The sequence below is a fragment of the Penicillium griseofulvum genome (assembly GCF_001561935.1).
Source record: "Penicillium griseofulvum strain PG3 chromosome Unknown contig_95, whole genome shotgun sequence".
In the NCBI taxonomy this organism is placed as follows: Eukaryota; Fungi; Ascomycota; class Eurotiomycetes; order Eurotiales; family Aspergillaceae; genus Penicillium; species Penicillium griseofulvum.
Genome location: NW_024467454.1, coordinates 1446334 through 1464278, shown reverse-complemented (window position 1 = coordinate 1464278; position 17945 = coordinate 1446334). Strand labels below are relative to the sequence as shown.

Here is a 17945-nt window from a genome sequence, read left to right as displayed (position 1 = left end):
CCCATCTCTTGCCGCTTTTTGACCAGGGGTAAAATTGAGCACGCCCCTAAGTAGCCGGACTTGCCTATTTAGATCTATCAAAAAGAACTGGCATTTATATGACCTTTTATCCTAGTTAGAATTATTATTCTAACATTGCGTGTGTAATAGAAACAAACCACCGTGACCTGGGCACGATAGAAGTATTTATAGACAGCACATATTTTTGTACGCATCGAATACTGACTTATCCACTAGTTTTATTTTATCAGTTGTGATTGCATTCTTTATTTAGATCAGCTAGATAAAATGCTTTAGAATTGGAAATAAATACATTGGAATATAGAGAGAGCCAGGTCTAAACAGGAAGTTGAGCGCCACAAAAGTTGAAACAATAAGACAGCTCAGAAGTATAAAATGGCTGAGACCCAATGCCTCCAACAGTCTACCACCTGGAAGGTGCCATGTGATATAAAAAGGGTGAAAATGGTGAAAGTGGGTGACAGGAAGTGACAAAAGGGGGAAAAAAGAGTGAGTATCAGACGCATGGTGGTCCTTTGAAACATGTCCAGCTAGAAAGATGTCGACCTGTAGTCTGGATTGCGGATGTCCATACTCAAAACAGTACCATTGCCAAAAACGGTCCCGTTACGGAGGATCTCAACGCGACCCGGGTGCAAAGTTGGTGAAGGATTATCGAGCTTGGTGCCATTGGCGAAGATAATCCCATTCCAGGCATCTGTTGAAAGCAGGCGCATACGGGTGGTGGATGATTTGGTCGACGGGAGCAAAGGCGATCGATCTTTACCAATGTCACAGTTCTCACCAACCATATATAGATTCATGCCGATGCAAAAAGTGTATAAGTCGGCGCTGAGTGAGTCCCACTCGAATTCCTCCTCAACTACAACCCCGAGATAATCGATCTGAAGGACGTTCGGCCAGTGCTCCGGGTCCATCCCATTGATACCATCCCAGTATATGCCCGGGTTTGTTGCTTTGATACCCAGGTTTTGCACGCCATATTTTTCTAAGCTGATGAGATCAGCAGTGATCAATTCTTTGAGGTCCTCCGCCCAGTCGGTAGTACCACCAAAGTTGAGACCCGCGTACCAATTTGCCCGATTCTTTTTGGTGGCTTCATCCATGTATGCGACCCAATCGGCCTTATCTGATGTTCCAAAGAAAAGAATGTTGGAATCTGATTTGCTATCGAACGTGTTCTGGAGTACGCTGTAGTCCTTGTTTTTGCCATCAATGATTTCTTTAATCTCAGCGTTGGATATATATCCAGCGGTGTCAGTACACCGGCCTTTGTACGCATTGGACACTTTGTTAGTATTTGTTAGTACCAGTGAAGGTGCATAGAGGGCCACTGCATTTTGAATCAGACATGCGGAAGCTGCGTCCATAGCTTGTGACACCGACGACGACCTTGTTGGCTTCCACTCCGGCTTTTGTGATCATAGACAATGCTGTGAGCGTCTCTGTTATGTTGACGTGTGATCGTAGACAGTTTCCCCCTGGGCATCCAGGCGATATGTTCGGGTTATCGTAATATGTGGACATTAATGTTAGCAATGGGAATATTGCAAGAAAGTAGCGGTACTCACCCCATTGACCATGAAGGTCATATGTCATGTAAATAAAATAGTCTACAACAACTTGCATCCAAGTGACAGGGTATGCCTTGAGGTACCAAAATGAAGAAGGAAGCGCAATTGACAGTGACTTCCCTGCCGACAATTTTACCTTCACGAGACTCAGCAAGCTGAGATAATTCGTGGCCTCTTAAGCACTGCCAGGTGGAATATCAGGTAGATCGGGGGCACCAGGATATTCCCAGTCAAAATCCACTCCGTTCAATCCATTGTCAGACACAAATTTGACCACATTATTTGCGAATGTCTCGCCATTTTCGGCCTTCGCAGCGTCCCGAAAGAGTTGGAATGTGTCCGGATTAGTTGAAAAGTCCCAACCTCCAAAAGAAATGATCTTAAATGATCTTTTTGACAGAGGTTTTCATTTCCTTGAACTTGTTGAACTGCTCTTTGACATCTTCCACCGACACCTTCTAATCTGGGGTGACAATAGCGAATGCAAAGTGGATGTGCGTGAGGTCGGAGTTGGCGAGCTCTGTAACATCCATATGGAGACACTTTCTTTTCGCGTTCCATGCCTCGAAATATCCGACCCGCCGGGAAGACGCCGGGGCTTTCGCGTTGTTGGTGATCTTCGTGCCGCAATTCGAGATACAACCATTTGTGTCTGGCTTTGCGGTACCAGGCGCGCCTGTATCGGCTGGGGTTGGAGTGCAAAACTCCGAGGTGACTCCACACCAACCCAAAACATCACAGCACGCTTTGAGCGGACATGGATTCAAAGTTGCGATGTCGGTGCCAGCGGCGGGCTTTTTCGTCCCTGGTACTCGAGGCCCGCAGATAGTGTTTTCCACCGGAGACGGAAATGGGGGAGTTCCCTTACTTATACAAATGACTTGACCGGCTTGTAGTTGGCCGCACCCTGCCCATCCCCAAGTTTTCAAGTTATTGTTCTCGATGGACAACTCAGTAATACCAAACGCATCCGCGATAGCCCAACAACCATCCTGTGGTTGGATAGTGTATGTCATTCAGGAACCATCACTCCCAGGTTGTGGACCGTGATCAGTCAGTGTACCTGGTGAGCAGCAGACCTATTGCTTTGCTTTGAGAGTCGAACAGAGCTTTGGAGCCGGGTTGTATTCTGTGAATTTGGCCCCAGAAATACCACAACGTATGGCCAAGGATGGACAGTCATCACCTTTGGCCACTTCAATATCGCGACATGCGGCCCTCGCGTGCAAATCGCCTCCGTCGTTTGATGTTTCTATTGAGGAGACGAGAATGTCCATCTCAATGCCATCAAGGGGGCTCATGAGATCTTGGTCCAGACAGTTGGCATCGGCCCAGATTTTGACAGCATCTTGAACTTGGTCCATCTCCACCACGCTGCCTGCAAAGAGACCAAACGTTTGGGCTGCTTTTTCGAGGCCTGCGCATGTTTCAAAAACCGTGATGCCGCTTTCTGCGTTATCTTGGAAGGTCTCTATCAGCCTCGCACTGCTAGCCTTTTGGACTTCAGCCCCAGAATAGACTCCCACAACGATGTTCCCACTTCTGGCGAACATGATTCTGGTTCCGCATCCAGCTGCCTCTCGGAAATACGAAGTAAGCATATCAGATGCCTCAAGTACATCGAATAGAAGAAGAGGATGAATGTCATCCGCAGTAGCTTTCACATTTGCGGAGACTTGCTTTCGCTCGACAGAGGCACCACAGTTTGGATCTGAGAGTAATGCCTGCAACCTTTGCTAGATTGTCCGAGCTATCATGTCGAGCTGTTGAGGGGGAAGAAGAATTGAATCCCTGGGCTCCATCTGCTTGGGAGCATGCTCGGATCGTGATACCAGTCGCATGGTCACTGACCGAGTTATGAACATTCAAGTCAAACAAAAGTGGCGATTTGCAATGCTGCAAGTTGTCGAGACTATGCAAGTATGTCCAGTCCGCTGGATCGTTTCCAAGGAGGCCGCACAGGCTGGGGCATGGGCGCCGTCCTGGACTGGCAATATTGTCGAAATTACTTTGACCAAAGGCAATGCCTCCAAGCCCAGTCAAAATAATGAGATGCAAGCACCTCATGATGTATATGCCTGATTTCCAGCTCCTTGGTCGAATATATCCTCCCCGTAGTCGAGGATTTCCGTCTATTTATGTGATCATATCTTCGGCCCCCTTCTATTGATTTGAGCATGTCTTCGGCCCCCTTCTTCTCAACGTTGCAATTCCCAAAATACCAAGCCTTTAATTCCCAGGAGTAACACTGTTAGGAAGATATAGAGACCAGCTTTCTCTTCTCAATCATGTGAAGTACTACTAATTGTTCGGCATACCCTGATGGGGGACCAGTGGTAATTTTGTTCATTAAATTGCAGGGATCATTTCTCCTTATGCGGTTTGAACCGACCAATATCCTCGCTAGTGAACAAGATGCTAGTTTGATAGAAGTACCTGTTTGTCTGGGCAACAGGTTCGAGCGCTAGCATCTGGCCGAATGAAGTGGTTAGTTAGGAATTAGGTAGCTGCACTTGGCCATAACGTAGCTCTGAATATAATCCCTTGCTATTAAAGAGTCGGATTCCAGTTCGAAAATTCGTCAAACGCGACATCTTGAAAAGTCGAGGCATATGCAGGGCAAGTTTTTCCAGCAGATATATAGTCAGCAATAGAAGCTACCTATCAGGGTTCCTTGGAAGCCTAAGGTTGTTTTTCTGGCTTCTCACGCAGAGACTGCCAAGGTCAGCCCTGCTGCAATCGTCTGCAATCGTTACGGAGTCCATTTAAACAGGATTCAGATTTCCTCTAGCGTCCAGTGACCAAAATTTGTGTATAAAACCCAGCCAATTATTTGCTAGTATAGTGTCGGTTGTTGAGTCTTGGCCTGTTCTTAGGTTGGATGTTGTAACATACTGCAGGGGTATTTCTCTATTCATTCATATAGGCACATGCACTTAGTCTAAGCTACTTGCTAGCGTTGGGCTTTGACATATGGCCCCCTATTTTTTAAAATTATGTCCTAATTTACGCTCGGCTATATTCTCCTGCGGTTCTATTTGACATTTTATGGAGTTCCCCCACAATCTTATTAACTTTTATATGAACATCGCTAGGTAGCTTATATCTTCCCAGTGTCCACCTGGGCATACAAAACAATATTCATCTATGAATAGTTCAAGTAGGCATTGCTTTAAATATTAGTTATAGAGACTACTTGCTCCAGTCACACTGCTAGATCATGTCTTCCACATTTTTAGCATCGTCGACTGTTACACAAACTTCCTTCCAGGCACTGACGACTCTTTTTGTGGAAGGAAGCGACTGCTCCTCTCTATATGACCTAGTCACCATACCCATGTTGGTATCAGCAAGTCATGGGTCTTCCACGATTTCCTCTATTGATTTTTGATCTCTGGTACTGCCCATCATCTCTTTTCCGTTTGCCAGCCCGACGGCTGGGATGACCGGGAGCCCGCGAGCCGATTCCATTACAGCCCAGCCGTATGTCCTAGCGACTGGACGTACTATGATTTGAGACGCACATTCACTAAATTCGAAAATGACAACGTCGAGTTCTATTCCACAGCATACTGTTGTGCTGGGTTCGTACACAAACACCTACCGTGAGTGATATATTGAAAACGGATCACTAAGCCTATACAATCATTTTAGCGGATATCAACTATGGGATAAATACAAATCTCCACCTATAACTAGCCTCACATCAGCCTGTTACCAATCCATCGAGGCCGGTGGCACCACAATCACAGTACCATATTTATGGTCGGGGAAATACGAGACAACAAAAGTGTTTACAAAAGGCTATATGGCCCATGCAGCATGGGAGATTTCATGGGCGGCCTCGGACATAGCTACCATGTATCCAACACCGCCGTCGCTTGATTCAGACCAGTATATTCCGACTTGGGTGCCGGGGCAGAGCCTCACTCCTCCTCCGGAAGCGACGCATCGGGAACACAACCCGGTTGCGAAGGAGAACAAATTTCTCCAGATTGGCATTCCAATCATTGTCATCGCGGCCGTTGCAGGCTGCGTTTGGTGTTGTATCGCGATCAAAAGAGCAGATCGCCGGGAGGCGCCCCAACGGGCACAGTGGCGATTGGATCACCGAACTAGTATATTCAGATCTCAAAATCCAACAGGCACTGTTCACGATCCAACGAGCGCCATTCAGGATCCAACGAGCACTGTTCAGGATCCGACAAGCACTGTTCACAATCCAACGAGCAATTCACCGGAAGGCGCCCCAGTTGGAATAGTGGCGAGTGGAGCACTCAGATAACTTATAACAAGCGTCGTTTATGCAATCATAGCAGTTCTCGTCTTCTTTTTCTTCCTTCTCCATTCGTGCTCAAGAATTCTAGTCCGGCAGAACCAACACCCGTATGGTGTATTGCGAGCATAGCATAGCTATGAATACTTTGGAAGTTGTCTCCGCACTTTGTGATCACACGCCACGCCTTAAATCGATGGCAGGAAACATTATGGGGGACATCGGACCTTGGGACCTACAGGAGCTAATCCCTTCTAGGTATAGTTCGCGGTACCTAGGCTAAGCGCATCTGCACGTGACCTGCCAAGTCCGAGCCCATGCTGACATCTACTTAATCGGCCTAAGCCTCATCCATCGATAAAAGCAGCGACAGTTTGGGGCCCCTTGTTAGGCAGCAATAAGGAAAACAATTCCATGTGTTTATAGCGAAGATTATTCGTCGAACGCTTTTGTGTGACAGTGCTAATTTCCTTTTGTGCAATTTCCAACTGCAAAGGTATTTATTGTGCTTATTGGAGTGCAAGAGCAAACAATTTTATCCAAGCCTTCAATATATATATTGTCTTTTATCAAGTACATAGGTAGATCATAATCATCATTGCATTTACAAACACGAGCTTAGACGTCCAAAGTACGTCCAGTGCTGGAACTCTCACGAGCCAACTCGATCAAACGAATGACCTCGCGTGCTTCCACACCACTAGCAGGGAGCTCGCCCTCGCCATCAAGAGCGCGCACAAGCTTGCGGTAGTACTCGGTGTAGGTGGGAGGCTCGACGGTGGGAACAACCTCCTTGACGGGCTTGCCGTTCTGGATAGTAGTCAGAGTACCGTAACGCTCGCTGGGCTCACGGCCGTAACCCTTATCCTGGGGCATGATGCCGGCCTTGAGCTGATCTTCTTGGATATCAAGGTGGTACTATATAACCGGGTCAGTTTCCACTTTCCTTTACATTGTAGTTATTGGTGCAAGGAGATGCTCTTACCTTCTTGAAGCTACCCTTGTCACCGCGCACCCAGAAGCGCAGTTGCTCGTCTTCGGGGCTGACAACGGTTGCCTTGGCGGTAACCATAGAGCCATCGGCGTAGTGCAGCAGAACGGTGAAGGAGTCCTCATATGAGAACGAGGTGACTCCCCGGGCGGAGCCAATGAAACCGGTCACCCGCTTGGGTAGCCCGAGCAGATGCACGGCCTGATCCAGAAGGTGGGTTCCAAGGTCATAAATGGCGGAGCCACCAGGGATGACCTTGTTCTTCCACTTGTGGGAATCTGCGGCCGGCACCTCGGGACGGTGGCGGTCGAAGTGAGTTTCATACTCTGAGATGCGGCCAAGCGAGCCATTCTTCACGAGCTTGGAGAGAGTCACAAAGTCGGCATCGAAGCGACGATCTAGGGTAGGCATAAGTAAGGGTTTTGATAAACAGGATGACAAAACATACTCTGGAACACGGCAAGCTGCTTGTTGTTCTTCTTCGCAATAGCGATGAGGTCATCAGCTTCCTGGGCGGTGGGGGTGAAGGGCTTCTCGCAGACAACTGATATATAATATGTTAGTTTATCTATATCAATTCCTATCTGTGAATTCTAGGCATTTACCGTGCTTGCCAGCCTCCAGCGCAAGCTTGGATAGTGCAAAGTGAGAGTCGGGGGCAGTAGTAATGATCACCACGTCGATCGCGGGGTCCTGGACCATCTCCTCGGTAGTACGGAAAGACTTCACACCGGGGTGGTCCTTCTCGACATCATCATCCGGCTTTGGAGTACGCTGGACAACTGCGTAGAGCTTGAGCTGGGGCACTTCCTTCACGAAGGGAATGTGGAAGATCTTTGCGCTGAAGCCGTAGCCGACAATGCCGACGTTGTAAGTCTTGGTAGCCATGATGGAATAATTGAGATTTAATTGAGGAAGAAATGAGCGGGGACAATGAACAATTTATATGGCCCCGGAAATCATTTAGCGGGGGAGAAGGAAGGTCCTGGCGACGGCAATGTTGGCTCGAGTGGGTCCAAAGGCCGAGTGCGTCGGTTTCCCGAAGTGGCAATGTTCGACTCTTCTTTTCTATATACCCGTGGACTTGATTGATAATCATATTACTTGCAATCCCTGGTATGTTCTCGAGAAAATCAAAAGCGGGCACATCACCTTTACCCACAAAGGACGGCACCGTTCTTTCGGCCATCCCGGTTGTGTTATATGCCTGGGAAGGTCCAGCCTTAGCCGCCTCACGCTTCTGCTCAGCCCTAACTATATTGTCAGTAGTGAGTACTGCACTCGGCCCAATACCCCCGAGGTGCTCACACAGCTTGACGTCAGCACCACTGCCCATGTGGTATATGCTGGTTTGTAATGATCGAAGAGAAGTCCCACCCCCTTCACAACGTCCGACGTGATGAATTTGTGTAGGGACAACGTCGCTTCGACCGACGATGATGTGCACGAAGTCATGCAATCCAGCTAGCTCAACGATCACATCAACAGCTGTGGCGAAATATGGGTTCAATTCTAGAATGAAATAGCGGTCGCCGCCATTTCGACGCACTGCGTCGCTGAACAAGATCGCAGAATAGCCCATGTAGCAGGCGACCTCTATCATGGCCTTGGGTTTGAGTACATCGAATGAGTTGGTTGATGACTCTGCTCTTTTCGGCGCCAACATCTATAAAACGGTAGTCTTTCTCAAAGTAATGAACCGGATCAATCACTTTTGGATGTCCACAGATTGCATCCAGGTTTTACTGTCCATCAATCATCAATCCTCGAATTTTATACTTAGAAAAGTCATCTGCACAAATTAAGCCTTTTCCCGCGTTTTTGTGCTGTCAGCCTATAAACTTGACATTGAAGACATCTACACAGAATGATATCTGAGAAGACCACTGAAAAGATATCACATAGGCCGCTTATGCAGCCCGGTATTACTTAGGTGTAATGCTGGAGCTTCAGCTCCTCCCCGTCCCTTTGGAGTTAGGGATCATTTCTTATAAGCAAAGGGTCAAAATATAATTCCCACCAAGTATAGACATGACGTGAAATTAAAGCAAGGGGATCGGATCAGGAATTCCAGAGATGTGAACTTATAAATGGCGGAACTAAACCAAGGCTGGGAATACTTCGGATGACAGACCATCACTTTACATCCATCCCTTCAGACAATCAACGAGAACATAAGGGTCGGAAACCTGATCCCATGTGGTAATTACCGGATATTTTCCCTGGAGATTAAATCCGGGACCTCCGTTAGCTCGCAATTCCAGAGATCTTGATTTAAGAATAGATCGAGCTGCATCGTCACACCGAACTAGATCTGCAGGCCAAGCCCCCCCTCATTAACATCTCCCAACTTTTTTTTCTTTCACTCCCTGTGAGCGACTATGTCCTATACTCTAGGCCTTTCGGGGTTTATTATAGTCAAATGAGCAAACACGTCTATCCGCTTGTTGCGGTGAGACATAGACTCGGCATGTCGATCAAATCCGCCAAGGCCTCAGTCTCATCGGGGACTTTGTCACGGGTATTCTGGCATCTCCTTCGAATATGTCTTTTATTCTCGTTGTTGTTTATCGATAACACCGTTCTCGTGGTTGCGGGATTCTCGTCCTATTTCCGACCCACAGCCAATCGACGCAGAGCGACACAGCGGAATGTGCCGTTTTACCCGAAAACAATCCTTATCACGGGCATAGGTACAGCGGAAGGCCTAACTCTAGCAAGATCGTGGGCTGTACAAGGCCACTACGTGATTGGGGCCGATGTTACAGACTTAGACCTGCCTGTGCGCTCTGGCGGGAGCATGTCCAAGGCTCTGGTGGCATTCTACCGGATCCCTAAAGACCATTACATCTCCCGGTTACTCGACGTCATCCACCGTGAAAAGGTCGACTTGTGGATTCCATGCTCGCCCAAGGCATCTTCTATTGAAGATGCGACAGCCCGACAAGTCATTGAGAGTCGCACCAACTGCAAATGCGTCACCTTTGAGGCCGAGTTGGCGGCTTGCTTCGCTCATCCTGATTCCTTCAGGCAGTATGTGACCGAGAGAGGCCTCCCTGTGCTTGAGTACCACAGGGTCCAATCGCGCGACTCTGTGCACAAGATCTTGAACCGGTCGCCCGCCAAAACCTACCAGATCTCCCGAGCGACCCCATCTGCGAATGAGAAGGCTATGCTCTTGCCTAGGCGTACGCTGAGCAAGACATACTCGGTGGTCAGCGAAATCCAGATCTCAAAGGACAGACCCTGGATTCTGCAGCAACAATCTCGTCTTGGAGAGCTATTCGCAGACCTACTGATTGTGCGTGGCCACGTTCAAGCTATTAAGGTTCGACTTTCGGATTCCCGTTCGTCTACATGGGGTACATCGCGTCTGGATGAGGCTCTGGCTGCTTCAGTTCATAGGCTCATGCAGACATTGGCAGCCAAAGGTGGTGTTCGCTTGACAGGCCATCTCTCTGTTAGACTCATGGTTGACGAGGAGTTCGACGCGCATTCTGTTCGACACACTATCTACATCGCCGGCTGTACACCTGGCGCCAGAGCTGTCCATAACCTGCTATATAATGCACCTTGCCCCATTGCAGGTTATATGTCCGTGTTCCCCTCCAATCCGATTGATACAGCCAACGTCGCAGCAACACTGTCATCAACCCGTCCAGCGCCGAAGTTTGCCCGAGCCGCCATTATCCCCGCTGCTTTCTTGCAGTTTTCATTGTTCCACTTTGCACTCACAGCTCTTGAAGTTGCAGAGGCAGAGCTTGTGAGGCTGTTGTTCTGGAAAGATCCCCTGTTCTCTTTTCTTGATCCGGTTCCCTGGTGGTGGCAGGTACATGTCTATCAACCATTGCGAGAGATCTGGGTGTTGATGAAACAAACACGAGAGGCAGGATTGACTTGATTTACCGACTATGTATGTATGAATATATGAGAAATGAGACTATGATGTAAAGAGATAGGCATACGCCAAGCCAGTGTGGCGGAGTTCCCGAAATAGTAACGGGCTGTCGCCTGGGCAGCGAGAACATACGTATGCCAGGAAACAGAGGGTAAGGCAGATAACACAGATCTTCATTTAATTGAACATCGAACCCTTCATTTAATATATCTCATACCGTTGTGATTTCAATAAGTGCAAAGTTGCGACATTGGCACATTGCGACAAAAAATCAAAACAAAACAAAACAAACCGATACTTTTCTCCGAGCCTTAGCCTGGCCAAGATAGACCCAGTCTCATTCTCCAGGTCTCGACTCTGTTCTTGTCTCATCTCTCACTTTTTTGTGTGTACCGTATGACTTCACGATAGACTATCTCCTCACATCGAGACCAACCCCTCCCTTGCCCTCTGGGTGAATACGAAAAGCGCAACACCCTTGCAGCGCTCCTACACACAAAATCATGTTTCAAATGCCGCGACCTTCAGGCGGAAGCCTCGGACGGACGAAAAATATCCTACATTTCGTACAAGGATTCAGTATCTTCCTCGCATGGGCCATAACTATCGCTATCTGGACCAAAGGAGGTAGTGGTATCGATGGACGCACAGGCTGGTACTGGGGTCTGGTGAGTTTCACATTTCTGCTTTTCTAATACAAAAGAGAGCTCTTTCATTCTGACATATGATCGGTTGGCAGTGTTGGTTGAGTATTCCAGGCCTGATCTACCTGGTAGCAGTGCCGATGTGGCCACGAGCCCGGCGCTTCGGTAACGTTTATGCCTTCGCTTGTGTCGATGTCCTCTATTCGATTCTCTGGCTCAGCGCATGGATCTGTCTCGCTTCCTACGTCGCTCAAGGAAAGTCCAAGGGTGCGAGCAGCGACGATGACAAAAAGTCAACCGACACCAAGTCCACCACCAGGAGAGCTGAGGAGGCGAAGAAAACCGGATGCGATAATTGGGCATATGGAAGCGCTGCCAAGTGCAAGCTGAGCACAGCGACTACGATTATCGGTGTTATCATCTTGTACGTGAATTACTTCCAACTCCCATACACAGCGATTTCTTGAATGAAACTAACTGAAAAAAGCGTCCTATTCACCATCACCGCCTGGATGTCCTTCCGCAACGTGATGCACTTCCGCCGCACCGGCACCCTCCCCGACGCCGTCTCCGATCCTACCTTCGCTGCGCAGAGCAAAGCCGCCTTCTCATCGAACCCAGCCCACGACTTCGAGGAGGACGAGGATAACTTCCGTTCAGGCCGAGGTGGTGGCATGGGCGCCTCGTCTCGCGGCGACCAGGATGAGGACTACGCCCTCTTGCATCAAAGCGAGGTGGACGACCTAGGCAACGCACACGGCCGGACCGCGATGCAAGGCTCCTACGATCCCACTGCTCCCGCCCCCGGAGGCGTCCTGCATGATTACAACAGCACCGGCTACGGTGGTGCGCATGGCCAGCACTATACGGAACCGTCTACTCAGTACAATCCGTCGGATTACACCCCGTCTGAGTACACTGCTCCCACTGGGTTTGGTGGCTCATCGGTGAGTGGGTACGGAAGAAGGCCAAGCTAAGGAAAGAGTGTTGTCAGTGTAGATTGCCCATTGAAATACCCGGAGGATTGATGAGTCGTCTTGCTTTTTTTGCGTCTTGAACATTGGCCATGGAGCGGTGTTGGGCGCATCGCTATTTACCCAGGGCTGATGCCCTTGTCTTTACCATGTTTCCCAGGGGTTTTTTGGCCCTGGGATTACGATTGTATGTCCTGTTTGATTTCATTGGATCTAGCAAAATATAGATGTATGCATGTGTAAGAATATATGTCCCGGTGGTGTTTTTTATACAGTGGTAAACAACATATGTAGATGCCATCTCGCAGGTTGACGTTTCGTCAACCTATCCTAAAACAATATCCTTTTTGGAGAGTACAATGCCATGGTATAGTCACTTTTATCATCCTGTCACTTTACCTGCAATCCATGGATGTTCTCACCTTGCCCATAATAGGAAGAGATAGATAGCGCAAGGTACCAGTATTCTGCCACCGCTTTCCATATCAGTGGGTTTATGGACAGCTTGCCCTCTTGCCATCATTACCTCTTGACTAGTACAACCCCGAATATTGGCCTCAAAGTGAACTGAGACGTGCTGAACACTTAAACAGTACACACAGTACTGTATTTTGTATGGATTATCCCATTCCCTCATCACGCCTTACCACTTTACCCCCCATACACTCGCCTGTCACACTGCAGCGCATATACTAACAACCCTAAGACGCAATACCAACCTTAAAACACCAAACCCGAGACCTACGGTCTCCCCAACCCTAAATATGGCCAGCGAAATCGACCTCTACAACCAATACCCATTGTACATGGACCCAACCACTCAAGACCTCTCACTCACGCACTCATCCGGCCAAACACCCTCCCAAACAGCCGCCCTCAACACCGAAATCGAAGAACTCAATCAACTACACCGTTCCCTACTCACCCTCGACCCACCCAACATTCCCCCACCACCCCTCCCCGTAAACCCCAAGCGCAGCGCCCAGATCTCCAAACTCCGCGACAGCGCCAACGCCGCCCACCGCAAGTCCAACTACGACGAGGCAATCAAGCTGTACACCTACGCCATTGACATGGCCCTCAGCCGGCCTGGCTGGGAGCCCGTGGGCGTAGCGCGCGAGGAGCTGTCGGGTCTTTATGCGAATCGCGCGCAGGCCCATATGGCTCTGCAGGCTTGGCCCGAGGCCCTGATTGATGCTAAGTCTAGTGTTGACTCGAAGCCTATTGGGAATGTCAAGGCCTGGTGGCGCATTGCTAAGTCTCTTGCGGAGATGAGTCGCTATGAGGAGGCGCGCAAGTTCTTGCACAAGGCGCTTGATATTGAAGGGAAGGATTCGGAGGGTGGGAAGGAGTTGTTTGCGTTGCTTGGGGAGGTTGAAAGAGCTTTGTTGCGTGGGTCGTCGGCGTAGAACTGTGCGGCTGCCATTTTTGTTTCTGCTTGTTGGCTAGACATTGTGTCGAAGCTTTTATTTTGGTTCTGACTACATGATTCCCTCCCTATTGGGATGTTTCTCGGCGTTTATGCGTTGTTGACGAGATTGCATGATATGTATATCGTTGGTTTTAAGTGCTGCTCTCTTATCAAAAGACATTACAACGTATGGCTTTGCTTCCATTTTAGCGTGGTTCAAATAAGCATGAAGTATATATATATCACAGAGGAACTATAAAAGGTTGCCCTAGTGGCTATAAGACGGATCGACGCTATGGTTACATAAATAGCATCCCGCTTATTGCCTACAAGTCCTTGATAGACCAAACTACAGCAAAATATATAGTAGATCTAGGATCGGTAATCCGTTTCATTTGCCAAAAAGTGTGAATTATATACAAGTGCACGCCGAGAAAGTAGTAACCAAAAGCAACGTCTAGTCTCGTCAAATTAAACCAACACACTAGACCCATCACTCTTCTTGCAGGCACAAGCACTGGCATTAGCAGCCACCTGCGTCGGTGTACGCGCAAAGCTAGGAGGCACATCGAGGACTGGGTTTCGGTCAAAGAAGTTACGCGGACGCAGAAGAAGTGTCATTGGCTCCGCAGGCATAATCGGGTAATCCTCTGGCGCCGGGAAGTGAGTGAGACCAAAAGTGTGCCAAAGCACGACGTCTGTGTTATCAATAGAACAGTCAGGACCAGCAGCTTCGATCCACGCAGGCAGACCCTCCGAGGGCTCGCCTGATGTCTGTGGGACGTGGCGGCCAGCTGGGTGGACTTGATCGTCGTCATCTGGAAAGCTGGGTCAGAACAGGAACACGAGATAGGAACAGGGAAATAGTTTAACTCACATTTAGTGACATGGACGGCGTGGCGTGCGAATCCTGCTCGCTTCCAGACCAGTCCGCCTGCCTTGGGGAGCAGGGGAGGAACGTCACGACTGACAAGCTTGTAGCTGACGGGCTTCTTGCTGTATGGGTTCAGCTTGTTGGTATTGGCCATATCCCAGGTACGGCTGGTAGAGCCGTCATAGTCAGACATTGCCTCGAGAGGTGTGGAGAACTTTGTCTTTTTGGCGTAGAAGGCGTTGCCGTATTTGTTCTCGGCGCTGCCGACTTCACCGGGCCCTTGGACTGCATCGACTTGGAAAACGGTATTGCTCGGCCCGTCGATGTTAGGGTCTACACGTAGACAGAAGAGGTGCTGGTGGTTGTGGGCGTTGACGCCGGGGTACACCTCAGTTCCCCAGCCCTTGGTATCCTCGCCTGGGTTCATGGCGTATGTGTTGAGGATGCCGGTTAACTTAATCTCCAGTTGGACTGTACCGTCCTGGTGGAAGATCCAGTACACGCAGTATTCGTAGTTTGCTGCTGTGAAGATCTGCGAGATGATGAGCTTTCGGCCGCGGGTTACGACCATAGAATCGTCCCGGAAATCGGTGTGTTTGAATAAGATGCCGGCGTCTTCTTCGTGGATACAGATGGCGTTCTTGATTATTGTGCTTGCACCGGCCCGGTTGACGAATGCCGCGTCCATGTAGTGGATTGCCCCCTTGCAGTCACAGCCCAGAGCCAGGCTGTTGGTCATGTATCCGCCGCCGTATTCGCCTAGGTCGAATGCGTGCTTGCGTTGATGGGGATGCTCCGGGTTGCCGTATGGGACGACCATCTCGGCCAGTGAAAGACGCCAGAAGATAGGTCGCACATTGCCCTTGTCGTTGAATGTGATATTATTTAGGACAATGCCTTCCCGGTAGTTGAAGCCGACGTGGATGCTCCAGTTTTGCCATTCGATTGTCCGTCCTTTGACTTCGAAAGACACACCCTCTGGTTGAGTGATGTGAATTGGCTTGATATCAGTCCGGTATCCACCCTCTTTCTCAATTGCGGCCGGGTGGTAGTTATTTGGGAGCGCTTTGCTGACTGGTCTCCGCACAGGCGGCACATCAATGTGGATGATCTGCTTGGTCTCGGAGTTGAAGATAGGACAGAAGTCCAAGGGATAGGTGTACTGAGAGTCGTCGGGGTGAGGGCGGTAGTACATGAGGGCTTGTTGGAGGCGGACACCAGTTCCAAAACGCTCATCGTATCCAATTGTCCATGCTATAATGCCATTTGATTAGTATCAATCTTCGGTAAATGAGGGAAGTCCACTTACGGTCACAGTATACTTTATGCATATCCTCTTTGGGAATTCCAATGATACCGCATTGCTCAATGACTTTAGCATCCTTGCGCACAACATGTTCAACCTCCTGCAAATCCTCCATGGTGATCAGAGGCTGAACATTCGGTGTGTGCTGCCACTTGATGATCTTCTTCTGGTCGAGGTCAACGATACCATCGTATATTTTCCCACCAGGTGCAATGGCAACCACGTCAGCTGCGCGGGCGGGACGGGGAGTGCTCTCTGGATCAGCAACCCAGGCCATCATCTGGGCCTTGCGGGGCTCATACAGTGTGACTGCATTGAAGTTGAGCGAGCCATGTTCTTTGCGGACAATGGCAACAACTGTATCAATTTCGATCGTAGAAAGAGGATCAAGAGGATAAGGCGCCGGCGCAGTAGCGCTGACCTGGTGAGTCAATTGCTGTAGACGGTCGAGAACCATGCTGTGCTAGAGGTATAGCGAAGGGGATAATTTCAATGCGATGAGGTTAAAGCACCAATCCGAGACCAGTGAGAGAGTCAATTAATCTCACTTGATCCTTTCTCATCTTCGGGGCTGCAGGCTATTTAACAAGCAAAAAATATCCTCATATATCACTGTGTAACTACATCGTAGCTATACCTCCATCCGATTAGATAAAGCCTATTTGCGGAGGCCGGATCCGAGGACTTGATTGGGGTTAGTGTGCAATCTCCAATCCCAAAAGAGTAAAAATATGCTTGTCTGCAGCTTGATATATCCACTAGTGAACAGGATTCCTACGGAATGGCATCGACTTTCCGGGAGTAATCAGAAGCAAGTCCCTGCCACTCTCAGATTTGTCACTGACCCGGAGATGTACAACATACTCGACTGCCCAGAAAATCCAGTCAAATGAACGTGATTTGGCTAAGTTGGTCCGGCCCACCTGAAAGTTCCACGGCCCTCGAAAAAATTACGCGTTGTTGATCTTAGACTCTTAGTTTCCAGATATCATACCGCTGCCCATAATTGGGTGATCACTACAGCAGAAGATAGCAAGGAAGTATTATGTGGTAAATTGCGTACAACCGTTCTATCATTGAACATCAGTCACCTCCGTCATTGAACAAGAGATCACCAATGAGGGTAAAAGGAAGAGGACAGGTATAATTTCTGTTATGGCCGAGGGCTCACACAATGAACAATCAACCCGCTCGCTATCCGCCTAATAAAAGGTACAAGTATATATGGTTGGCGGACCCTTGCAAGCGAGTGTCTATAACTTTTGTGAAAAGCTTAAGGATCGGATAGTCCATACGATATGTAAAGATGCTACCTACGAATATAAGTTGGAAAATGGGAACTATCCCAACATAGTAACGTAATGAAATGCAATGTAGCTCTATGATATACAAAGTGGCCCGTGTCAAACAAATTGCGGGGTGATGTTTACCTATATACCACTCGCAAAATATCAGCACAACCCACGTCCACAGGTCTAGTTACATTACACTTCACTACATTTCACTACAATACATTGTAATACATTGCACTTTGTTCAGCGACTTTTTACGCTATCCTTTTCTATCTTACCTCAGATATAGAGGGCACTGCGACTCTCGACGTGGAGAGTCAGAAAGTTTTAGAAAGCACAGTCAATAACGTCAACGCCAAGGTTCAGCAACTGAGGAGTAAAGGATTGACCAAAGGTGATCGGGGTGTTATAAAAAATCGTCGCCTTTGGCTAGTATGGGGTGATGATGAGGAGGCAACCAAGACCTCCACGATATCTGTAACCGTATGGCGCCGATCCCGAGCCCGTCGTACGTATCAGGAGATCCAGGATTTCAGCAGCCACCTGTTTCTCGCTGTAATTCTGAGTCTTACGCCAACGCAATGCGGAAAGACTATCTCATCGCGAGACAAACCTTCATGTGCAATTCATGCGTATTTCGTGTTGTAACATATGACCAAGCGATTGAAGCGTCCATGTGTGCAT

At 48.7% G+C, this 17945-nt stretch overlaps 7 protein-coding genes across 7 annotated transcripts; 3 read left to right on the top strand and 4 right to left on the bottom strand.

Moving 5' to 3' along the window:
- Positions 1–551: 551 nt before the first annotated feature.
- PGRI_060310 (uncharacterized protein) lies at positions 552–1391 on the bottom strand (the record flags this gene model as incomplete). Its single annotated transcript, XM_040793745.1, has 1 exon — positions 552–1391. The coding sequence occupies one exon, from the start codon at positions 1389–1391 to the stop codon at positions 552–554; it is 840 nt and encodes a 279-aa protein (XP_040648600.1).
- A 662-nt stretch (positions 1392–2053) lies between these two features.
- On the bottom strand, positions 2054–3148 carry PGRI_060300 (Glycoside hydrolase, superfamily; the record flags this gene model as incomplete). The annotated part of the gene is made up of 2 exons (XM_040793744.1): positions 2054–2587; positions 2792–3148. 2 exons carry the CDS (start codon positions 3146–3148, stop codon positions 2054–2056), a joined length of 891 nt encoding a protein of 296 aa, XP_040648599.1.
- Positions 3149–5136: 1988 nt separating this feature from the next.
- Positions 5137–5880, top strand: PGRI_060290 (uncharacterized protein; the record flags this gene model as incomplete). The annotated part of the gene is made up of 2 exons (XM_040793743.1): positions 5137–5200; positions 5306–5880. The coding sequence occupies 2 exons, from the start codon at positions 5137–5139 to the stop codon at positions 5878–5880; spliced, it is 639 nt and encodes a 212-aa protein (XP_040648598.1).
- A 609-nt stretch (positions 5881–6489) lies between these two features.
- PGRI_060280 (putative NAD binding Rossmann fold oxidoreductase) lies at positions 6490–8528 on the bottom strand (the record flags this gene model as incomplete). Its single annotated transcript, XM_040793742.1, has 6 exons — positions 6490–6789; positions 6857–7260; positions 7311–7406; positions 7468–7738; positions 8025–8116; positions 8171–8528. The coding sequence occupies 6 exons, from the start codon at positions 8526–8528 to the stop codon at positions 6490–6492; spliced, it is 1521 nt and encodes a 506-aa protein (XP_040648597.1).
- Positions 8529–9284: 756 nt separating this feature from the next.
- On the top strand, positions 9285–10763 carry PGRI_060270 (uncharacterized protein; the record flags this gene model as incomplete). The annotated part of the gene is made up of 1 exon (XM_040793741.1): positions 9285–10763. One exon carries the CDS (start codon positions 9285–9287, stop codon positions 10761–10763), a length of 1479 nt encoding a protein of 492 aa, XP_040648596.1.
- A 500-nt stretch (positions 10764–11263) lies between these two features.
- PGRI_060260 (Tetratricopeptide TPR2) lies at positions 11264–13787 on the top strand (the record flags this gene model as incomplete). Its single annotated transcript, XM_040793740.1, has 4 exons — positions 11264–11428; positions 11500–11828; positions 11892–12351; positions 12972–13787. 4 exons carry the CDS (start codon positions 11264–11266, stop codon positions 13785–13787), a joined length of 1770 nt encoding a protein of 589 aa, XP_040648595.1.
- A 473-nt stretch (positions 13788–14260) lies between these two features.
- PGRI_060250 (peroxisomal copper amine oxidase) lies at positions 14261–16426 on the bottom strand (the record flags this gene model as incomplete). Its single annotated transcript, XM_040793739.1, has 3 exons — positions 14261–14607; positions 14667–15917; positions 15973–16426. 3 exons carry the CDS (start codon positions 16424–16426, stop codon positions 14261–14263), a joined length of 2052 nt encoding a protein of 683 aa, XP_040648594.1.
- Positions 16427–17945: the final 1519 nt, after the last annotated feature.